Source organism: Poecilia mexicana, unplaced genomic scaffold (assembly GCF_051168715.1).
Source record: "Poecilia mexicana isolate PSO_F unplaced genomic scaffold, ASM5116871v1 scaffold_12, whole genome shotgun sequence".
In the NCBI taxonomy this organism is placed as follows: domain Eukaryota; kingdom Metazoa; phylum Chordata; class Actinopteri; order Cyprinodontiformes; family Poeciliidae; genus Poecilia; species Poecilia mexicana.
Window position 1 is genome coordinate 744,792 of NW_028263381.1, and position 10,797 is coordinate 755,588.

General features: G+C 38.8%; 1 protein-coding gene across 1 annotated transcript; it reads left to right on the top strand.

The window, feature by feature from the left end:
* Nucleotides 1-1,390: 1,390 nt before the first annotated feature.
* On the top strand, nucleotides 1,391-8,482 carry psmb10 (proteasome 20S subunit beta 10). The gene is made up of 8 exons (XM_014977171.2): nucleotides 1,391-1,549; nucleotides 1,662-1,755; nucleotides 1,998-2,095; nucleotides 2,671-2,811; nucleotides 3,806-3,921; nucleotides 5,845-5,903; nucleotides 7,764-7,915; nucleotides 8,303-8,482. The coding sequence occupies exons 1-8, from the start codon at nucleotides 1,485-1,487 to the stop codon at nucleotides 8,412-8,414; spliced, it is 837 nt and encodes a 278-aa protein (XP_014832657.1). The 5' UTR covers nucleotides 1,391-1,484; the 3' UTR covers nucleotides 8,415-8,482.
* The last annotated feature ends 2,315 nt before the right edge of the window (nucleotides 8,483-10,797 follow it).

The following is a 10,797-nucleotide window of genomic DNA, read 5'->3' on the forward strand; positions in this document are numbered from 1 at the left end:
TGACAAAAACTAAGGACAAATTTCAACGGAGTTGGAAAATATCTAAAAATTATTTTTAATTGAATTTATCGATACTTTTATAATTATTTATATGACTACTTATACTTAATTGTCATAATATATAATTTTAGTATTTCTTTAATTGTTTTAAACTATAAGAATGTATTGAGTTCTGCTCCTGGACAAGGGCTTTTACAGGCATCATCCACCGACTACAATGTTTAAAATAAAAAAATATTCAGCAAAAAAAAGAAAAATATACATTGTTGTGCTCACATGACCCAGGTTAGTTTAGTTAGATATTTGAAAAAAATATATTTTGTGTATATTTTATTCAAATTTCATGCTTTATCCATAGGACCTGTTTTGTCCCTATTCTCAAGAATCACTGATCAGGTAGCTATATAGACAAAGAAATCAAATTAAAAAATAGACATTTTCAGAGATTTTTAAAAAGATTGATGCAAATAAAGCATGAACCAATTTCAAAAGCTTTGGTTTTGCTTTATGGAGCTGTAGTTATAACCTTATCAAATTTGCTGAAAAACAACTACTCTAAATAAAAGGAATGTTCTTTTATTTCTGAAGTCACAGATATAATTGGAAGTGCAAGAAAAGATCAACACATATGAAAGCTCAGCATCAACATCAGAATGTAAAAAATCTTTACACTAAGTTACAGAGCCAACATCATCCAGTTTCTTGTAAATGTAAATGTTTCTTGTAAATGTCTACATAGTTTATAAAGCTATATAAAAGTTGACATGGACTATGTCAATAGGAAATATGTTGCTAATGAATAAAAAGAACAGACTCTCTCACTATCTGCACTCTGTTGTCTTTTTTCAGTTTTGGATTTCCTAACAGAAAAGGGAAAATAGATATTGCTTTTCACGAAACCTGTCATCTAGCACTATCACTATCATTGTCAAAGGTGTGAAGCAATCCTCATGTGACGTTAAGAACCCATTATTTAACAGCTATGAAGTTAATGCTCCTATAGACCTCATGTCTGACAACGAAAAGAACTGAAAAGGAAGGAAGTTATCATTTTGTCGCCATCTGTAGAGTTACAATATGGTTGATTGCATCCTGAGTGAGCTGACTCACCAGGTTCCATCTTTCCAGGTCACGTGGAATAAATACACTGTAAAAAAGTGTATTTATTCCATTGCGGTGTATTTACTCTGTTGCAGTTCTTGGCTCATTAATTGTTTTGTTTTGTTTGAAAATGATCAGAGTCACATATATGGAATTTGCTTCTTTGTTCTAATATCTCCACAACTCTCTGCTGAAAGTTCATTTCAGCTGTGGAAGAGCAAACAGTCATTCAGTTTGGTTCTCTTTTTACAGTGGTGCTCTGGAGGCTTGGCTTTCCCAAACAAGTGAAAGTAAAAGTAAAAACTGCTAAAAAGCACAGAGTAATTCGGACCTGCAGTGAGCCACAGTTTTTCTTTAAGTCTTCATCTCACAACCTACTGAACATGCTTCACAGTTTGAACCCCCATCAGCAGCAGAATGGAGGCTTCTCCTTCGAGAACAGCCGCAGGTACAGAAGCTCTTCTTCTTTAATGCCAAGAAAAGTCCTGGAAGTTAATGCGGGTAGCTAAACACCAGTATGAACATCTCTGCTTTTCTGGGCACTTCTTGATCTTTTCCAGGAATGCAGTTTTGGAGTCCAGTTTGTTAGAGGGGACATACAAAGCTCCTAATCCCAGAAAGACAGGGACCACCATTGCTGGGATGGTTTATAACGTAAGAGAGTTCTATTTAGATGTAAACTCTGCTGTTTTTGAGCTGTGCTGTGTGTACGTAAAGTGATATTTCAAAACCTAATAAAATCCTTAGAGAATTTGACAGATTGAATAAGATGTTTTTGGTCAAATGAATGTTTGATGAAAGCTACATTCCTGGAGGCAACATGTGACTATATTAGTTTACTGTTCAGAAGTAAGCCTTCACATCAGTCAGGTGGAGTTTCTCCTCCATTGTTCCAGAATGGAGTGGTTCTGGGAGCAGACACCAGAGCTACTGATGACATGGTGGTGGCTGACAAAAACTGCATGAAGATTCACTACATCGCTCCAAAGATCTAGTGAGTACAGCTGATGAATACAGTTCTTCCCTTTTCTGACTGAGGTTAAAGGATTTCTTTTTGTTGGAGATAATATGAACATATTTTACATTATTCATTTTTTACATAATTATTCAAGATGATTTGCTAGCCAGATAATGAATTAAATCTACTCACTTTGTACCTATATCATACAGAATTACCTGAAAATGGTATTGTTGGTAAATTAAACTGAACTGAGATTAAACTGAACCTTTCATAGGGTTGTGTTTCTGTGCTGAGCATCAATCTAGCCCTGATTCTTTACCCTCAAAAACACACTACTTTTAGTACACACTCACATGCATTTATGGACAAATAATCAAAGTAGATATATGAATATTCACTATCCTAACTTTTTTCTGTCGTTTACCTAATAACTATTCTGCAACTTTAAGGATTGCTTAAAACCATTTTTAATCCTCTGACTGTTCAACTTACATCTTTCTCTAAGTTGCATAAAACAATCTAAAGAGTAATTGAGACAAAAAGTGAATCTAAAGTATAGCAGTTAGCTTCACCATATCAACTGTTCCACTGTCCTCTATCTTTTGCAGCTGCTGCGGAGCTGGTGTGGCTGCAGATGCAGAGATGGCCACACAGATGATGGCATCTAACGTGGAGCTGCACATGCTCAACACTGGCCGGCCCCCACTTGTTGCCATGGTAACCAGACAACTGAAGCAAATGCTGTTCAGGTGAGATCTTCTATGTTGAAGTGGGACCCAAAGACAAAATTAATATATTTTGGTAAAACCAACTTTCTTTACACTTTTGTTGAGTTTTGGTTTTTGTTTGTTTGATAATTTTGGGGGGTATTTTATTTAGTTTATTTTTCCATGTATATTATTATTGTTGAGGGGATTCCGTATTAGTTCATTCCATGCTTAATTTGTCACTGCACTTCACCATTTTGGTCTCATCAGACCAAAGAACTTTCTTCCACTTCACCATGGAGTTCCCCATGTGCCTTTAAGCAAACCCTAGTCAAGCCTTAATCTGAATTTTTTTAACAGTGGTTTTCTCATTCACTGGTGAAGAACCAGGGCAGCAGTTGTTGTCTTCAGAGTCTCTCCATCTCTTGCAGCTTGCAGCTCCTTCAGTGTAGTCATGGTGACCTGGTGTCCTCTCTCACCAGTCTCGTTCTTGCACGTTCAAGGCCTTAGAGATTTTTGAGTATCCATCCACTGACTTTTACTTTGAGTGTTGTTTAGTCTTCATGTTGTAATGGTAGCCTGGAATGCTGATGACCCAGTGAATGTGCTGCATATTATGGACCGTCTAAGCATAGCTGTCTCTATACTAAAATCTGGAGACACTGTCATTGCTCCCAGCTGATCTCCACTTCACTCATTGTGAGAACACCAGCACCGATTGGCTGGACCTCTGTTGAATTAGGTCAGTCACTTTACAGGGGGTGAATATTTGTGCAATTGACTATTTAATGCTTCATAATTTTAAATTTTTAGAAATCTTTAGAAATCACTTTTCACTTTCACATTAAAACATTTTGTAAATTATAGTGGCCTAAAAAAATCCAATTTTGTTTATGACGAATGCTTTATTGAAGCTGAAAAATGGTAAAATAAAATATCCAAGTGGGTGAGTACTTTTTATAGGTGCTGTAAGTAAAGAAATATCAGAAAAAATATACATATGATCTAAAATGATTTGTGATGTCTGATGTTTTAGGTACCAGGGACACATGGGTTCATCAGTGATTGTTGGAGGAGTTGATGTGACAGGAGCTCACCTATACAGTGTTTATCCACATGGCTCCTATGATAAACTGCCTTTCCTCACTATGGGTATGTTTTTTTTAAAATTTGTTTTTTAAACAATGGAGGAAATTAAATTGGCTGGGAAGATGAGAAACGTCATCTCCCCAGTTGTGAAACAATTTAAATAATTAAATTATACCAATGACTACTTCATGTCTCAGAATGCACCACGTTTTCTTTGCTACCTTCTTTCTCTGAATGCTTTAATGCGTAAGAACTCATCCCAACACTAATTTTCCTTGTCTTCTCTAGTCTGGACTGAAATTATGCCACACTTTCCCAACACTTTCTCATCTGTCCTTTCCCGGTCCTCTGGGAGAGATTCAATACCCCCCTAGAACTTTAACCTTAATCATCCCTGAACCTTCTCTAGGAATATGCCATGCTATGTTGCTTTGTTTCACTCCCATAACTATTTCAGTTGCCATATGCTATAAAGGATGTAATCCACCTTCCTCCATTTTTTTATGTGACCGTATGTTCCTTCCTCGTCATTATATTCATATTGATCCCCATCATTTCTATCCTCTCAGGAAAATTCAAACCCATCTGTCCTTCTGGATTCCTCTGTCATACACCATACTTACCTAACATCTCCTGTTCACCTCTTCCCCTCACCAAATAGTCCATTGAAATATGTTCCTATCACACCTTTTCCCACTCTGGGGACACTTTCTACCACCTCGGTTTTCTCCAGAAATCCCCTCCCAAATAATGTGGTGAATGTGCGCTGACAACATTCAGTAACACCCCCTCAACCTTTAGCTTCAACATATCGATCCTTTCAGAAATTCTGGTAATGTCCAAAACACTGCTTCCATTGTTAGGCGATGGTGGTAAGAGTGAAACTGTAAGCTGTAGGTTGCCAGTTCGAACTCTGCTTCAACTGTCTCAGTTACTGTGTCCTTGGGCTCTTGGCCAATCTTACCTTACCACCATCACTGGGTGAATGGCTGAAAGACTGAATGCTGTGTGAAGCGCTTTGGAGTCCATTTACCATTTATATTTCTCCAGCTGTTCTTGTTCTTTCAAGATTCTACCTAGTCCCTTATCCATTCTTCTTTCTATCTGTACTATGATCGAACAGTTTGAAGTCATCTCGTCTTTGCTTTCCTTCCGTTTGTCTACTGTACACAAAGAATATCTACCATTCTTCTCTCCATCATGTCTGACAACTCTCAGCCTTTATCAGCTGTCTCCAGATTCAAATGCCCAACTCTAACCTCTACATTAAGATATTTCTTCTTCTCCTGCTGCCTTAGCATGCTTTCCTTCTGTCCTCTCACTGGTTGTAAGCCAATTTCTAATTCCAACTCAAGTTTAGCATTAGATGCTCTTCTTCACACAATCCTCACCAATTTATCTGAGCTTGAAACCGACACTGAGAGGGGAGAGAATGCACATACACCACCCAGCCCCCAGTGGCATTACGTTTTGTGCATCGATGTGGGGTTCTGACTCTATAGCTTTCTTTCTTTTTTACCAGCCAATGCAGACCATAGACAAGGTTGTTTGGCAATAAAAAAGGTACAAGTGTTTATTGATCTGTGTTTCTTTTAAAGGGCAGAATTACTAAAATGCATTTATTGGTGAAGCTGCTGATCAAATGTCATTTCATAGCCAAAATATAAAAACTAAACTTCAAAAGAAAGTACATATTTTGCAATGAGTAGCAAGCATTTTTTATAATAATAATGCATTTTATTTGACAGCACCTTTTAAAACACCTAAGGACACTTTACAACATTAAAAACACAAATTAGACACTAAAGTAGCCACACTGGTAATAATAAGTAAACATGGGGTTATTGTTGAGTGTTTTGATACAAAACTTATTTAAGCTCAAGATGACAATAGAGATATTTATAATTAATTACTTTGTTAGCGGAACAGTAAAATGTTATGAAAATGTCATATTCTTGTCTTGTGTTCTGTTGATTATGGCTGTAGGCTCTGGAGCTGCTGCTGCTGTTTCAGTGTTTGAGGACAGATTCAAACCCAACATGGAGGTATGATTGACAATCTGTTACATTGTCAAAACAGACATGATCTAACTTTTCATACATCATTAAGGTAACCAAGGGAACAGTGCCACTGGTAAACTGGATCAGGAAGCATGTATGTAGGAAGCTGTAGAGTTGTTTTCTGAGCAGATGGTGATAGGTTGGACTGTCAAATGACTATCACTGATCATTCAGCAGGTCAGCTGTGTAGAACCATTTGCAGGTCTTTAGAGAACTATTCACACCCATTGAACTTTTCCAAATTTTGTGAAGTTACAACTATGAACTGTGGATTTTATGCTACAGACCAACAACAGATGTATACCAAAGCTGTAACATGGAAGGAAAACAATAATTATTATTTTTTTAAAAGTTTATTTGTATTCGGTCCCCTTGGATGAATACTTTGTAGAATGGCAGTTAGCTGAAATTAAACCTGCAGGTCTTCTGGGGTTTGTCTCCACCTGCTCTGCACATCTAGATACTAACACTGTATGTTTGCCCATTGTTATTTGCTAAGAAGCTTGAGCTTAGTCAGATTGGATGGAAACCTGTTTTCAAATCTTGCTGCATATTTTCTGTTGGATATAGTTCTGGACTTTGGGTCATTCCAATACATGAATGTGCCTGACTCTAAAATTCCCCTCCTGGGAGGTGAGCCTTCACCCCAGTCTCAAGTCTTTTACAGCCTCCTACACAATTCCCTCCAGGATTCCCCTTTATCTAGTACCATCTACAATAACCAGTTTCCCTGCACCTGCTGTGTCATTGTGGGGAGAGTAAGATATCCTTACTTTTTATACTACATGTGATATTTTGCATGAAGGCTGTAGGGGAGTAATTATTTTAGTTGTGCAGTTTTAGCCAGGAAGTGGGTGAAACTACTGTTCCAGGTCACTGACCTGAAAGCTTGTTTTTGTGTTTCACAGCAGGTCACCCTGATCTGAAAAATCAGGAGGGAGTTCAGATGTGGAAAGATAAGGAAATAACTTTCAAAAGCTGTAAGCTGTCATGTAGTCAGTTTTGAAATATCCCAACTGTGGAGAATTCCTGGAAGCACTCACAGGACTCCAGCATGATACGAGCTGAGAGATCAGCACAAGTTGATGGAAAAGACGCCATTGGTTAAAACATTCAAATACACACCACTAGATATGAAAGGTCTTGCAACCAGGCCACACAGGTTTGATCTGACCAGAGAACCTTCTTAGACGTATTTAGTGAAGTAAAAAGTTGGGCACTCTACAGATGTTCTGACTTGAGCAATGAATCAGTGCAGCTCCCTCAGTTACCATGGTCCCTTTGACTGCCTCAGCATTGGTCAGTTTACATGGACTTTTTTATAGTCTTTTTTAGTCGTACCATATGCTCTAAGTTTTCAGAGCAGAACTCTGAGATGTTTTTGTTACGCTTTTTGATCTCTAATGTTTTCTAAAAAAAAAAAATCCCCTCTGTGACCAGAAACAGAACAGCTGTGTGGGATTTTATTTGTAGATGTCTGAGCAGTTTGCATAGAGGACAATGATACAGTCTTCACAGCTGTACATTAATTTAAGTTTATCTATAACATAAGGACTTAATAAAATACATTACTAAATTTCATCTCATTGCAACCACAGAAATCAAAGTACAAATAGTATGAATACTTTTCTGATGCACTTTAATCTCTTGTGACTGCAAACAATCAATAATTAGAGCTTGAACAGATGTTAGCTTTATCTACCGTTTCTTAGATGTGGAGGAAGTATCACTACTATGCTCCTGCAGTTCTATGCCATAACACTAGCACAAAGGACACTTCCCTTTCCTCTTATTAATAGCAGCAATCATGAAAATATTCTTCTTCTTTTCTTGTTTGCTCTAAAGCTGGAGGAAGCCAAGCAGCTTGTGAGGGATGCCATTGCTGCAGGAATCTTCTGTGACCTGGGCTCAGGCAGCAATGTGGACCTGTGTGTCATAACTGAAGCTGGAGTGCAATTTCTGAGAGGTTATGACAAGCCCACAGCAAAGGGTCAAAGGTCAGTGTACTAAGGAATCTTTTAATGCAGAGAACCTATGGGTCTGTAAGGTCTGGTGTCCTACAACTTTTAGATGTATCCCTGGTCCAACACTCCTGAATTACCTCCTCAGTATGCAGTCAGGTTCTCCAGAGTCCTGATGATGACCTGATTATTTGACTCAGGTGTGTTGAAGCAGAGACACATCTAAAATCTACAGGACACTGGGCCTCCTGGACTGGAGTTGAAGACCCTTTCACTAACCACACTCTCAGTAGAGAGCACAAGAATTTGACAATCAAAGCTCCATGAAACAACTGCACTCAGATAAATTGGAAAGCTAATATTTTTTCATTCACAGATGAAAACTGACTCTTTTGCCTTGTTCTGTTTTACTCTTTCCACCAGAGAGGGACAGTACCGCTATAAGCCTGGCACCACAGCCGTCCTGACCAAAACTGAGACTCCACTTTCTCTGGATGTTGTTGATGAATCTGTTCAGTTGATGGATACTGAATGATATGTTTGAAACATGTACTCTCTGGAGTATATTTGTTGTCAATCAAATAAACTGAATCAGCATATTGACTGAAGTGTTTCATATTTTTGTCATTTTGTCACCTCTATGATAATGACCTACGTCTTTTTTTTGTTTGGTTTTACCTAAATTGTCTTTTGGCAATAAGAGTTGGTGATTTTCCTTTTTTTCTTAGATCACTTTTGACAAAATGTGACTTAGGGCATTATTTTAGGAAGGTGACGATTTACAATAAATAATGAGGTTACTTGGTAACTCTGTGACATATCTGGATTTGAGAAGTTTTTCTTCAGATTTTTCCATTTTTCTTTGAAAACTGGAACAATCTCAGCTCAGACCTTTGTACAAATAACTTCTCTAAAATGTTAAGATAATTATCAAAACGTACCTGCTATATTCTTTGGCTTTTCTTCCCATGCACCACATAGAAAACCTTTTAATTTCCTTTTAATTTTGAACTTGTCAGCCAAAAATGCCCCTGTTCTGGTGTTAAGATTTCTGCTGCTGATATTATAAAAAAAGATGGACATTCTTCCTTGCTAAATAGCTAAATCTCAGATTGGATGGAAAGCATCAGTTTTTGAGTCTTGCTATTGCTAGAATACTAGAAGAGGAACCTCTACCCCAGTCTTTAGTAGCCTCTGACATGATCATCATGACCATCTCGTCTGTATAGCATGATGCTGCCACAGGTGGTTTTTATTGATTTCTGCCTCACATAGTGTTAACACGTTTACTGTGTTTCTGATCCTCCCATCTGATCTGAGTTTCTCTGGAGCTTCTCTGCAGTAATCATGGGTGTCTTGGCTCTCTTTTGGTGTCAATCGTTTGAAGTAGAGTTTGTACTCTACTTTAAAACCATCAATTCCATCCATCCATCCATTTTCTTTACACCCTTGTACCTTAGTGGGGTCGGGAGGGGTGCTGGTACCTATCTCCAGCTAACATTCCGGGCGAGAGGCGGGGTCACCCTGGACAGGTCGCCAGTCTGTCGCAGTATTCTAATATCATCTGGTCAATTCCATTTCTGGGTTGGAATATCAGGTCTAAAACCTTTGAGTTACATGTTGCTCTAGAAGCAATGTTTGATTTTGTGTCAAAACATTAACTGTTCTGTGCTATCATTGTTTACTTGATGGTGCTGATGGGTCCTACACAAAGTTTATCTTGGCTTAAATAAAGAAACAACAAACATGACTTTAGACTTGTATGACTCTTTTCAGGACTTTTAACGACTCTTTACAATGAAATCAGTCATTCCCATTCATATACACACTGAAGACGGCAACCTACTGGATAGTAGCCACAGCTGCCATGGGCAGATTGCCATGGGGCAGTCTGACAGAAGCTGTTGGCAGGAAAGATCTTCTGCAGCAGTCTGTACCACATTGAATCTGAAGAAGCCGCTGACTGAAGATGCTCTACCTTCCTGAGACACTCTCATGAAGAACATGGTCAGGGTTGTCCATCATTTTCTTGATCCTATGAAGAATCCTTCTTCATCTCCAGAGGTTCCACAATTGTCACCAGAACAGAACCAGTCTCCTTTATCAGGTTGTTGAGCCTTTTTAGGTCCCTGGTTCTGATGCTGATGCCCCAACAGATGATGGCAGAAGAGATGATGCTCTCAACAACAGACTGATAAAAGATCTGAAGCATCTTGGTGCAAACCTTGAAGGATCTTAGCTTCCTCAAGAAATACAGTCTGCTCTGTCCCTTCTTATGGACGGCTTCACTTAAGGGTTCCAGTACTAGAAAAGGTATTGTACCCTCAACTCTAAGAGGATACAATACCTTAAAACTCATGCCATGAAGATGTAAACCAAAACTAAAGTCAGTGGCGCAAAAAGTGGGTATGCAGCGCATGCAACGCATAGGGGCGCTGCACCAGAGGGTGCGTCAAAACCCCGTGTGGAGGGGGCGGCGCCCTGATGATGCCTTCGCATACACTTCACCGCTCCCTTACACTCCTTCACCTCGCGCACATGTAAATGTAAATGTAGCGAGTTTTACCTTTCACGTGTCTTCGTCTCGGTGGGGGGGGGGGGGTGGGGAGGGGTAGAGCGACTGTATGTTTTCTATTCACCCTTACGGATGTTTTTGCATCCACCTGAATAAGATGTAGATGCGCCACTGACTAAAGTAATAAGTAAATAAGCAGTAAAATGAAGAGCTTCAAAGAAGTGAAGCACCTACAAAGATTTACACCATTAAGAAAAATGTGTTTGCCACAAAAGAAAACTTAAAAGGTATGAGGTTTTCGCCCAGGGCACTGCACTGACCCCAGCTAGCATTGAATGTTTGGAGCACGTCCGCTAAACGTTGTTTTGAACGTCCGGTGATTACGTTTGATCGACGTCCAAAT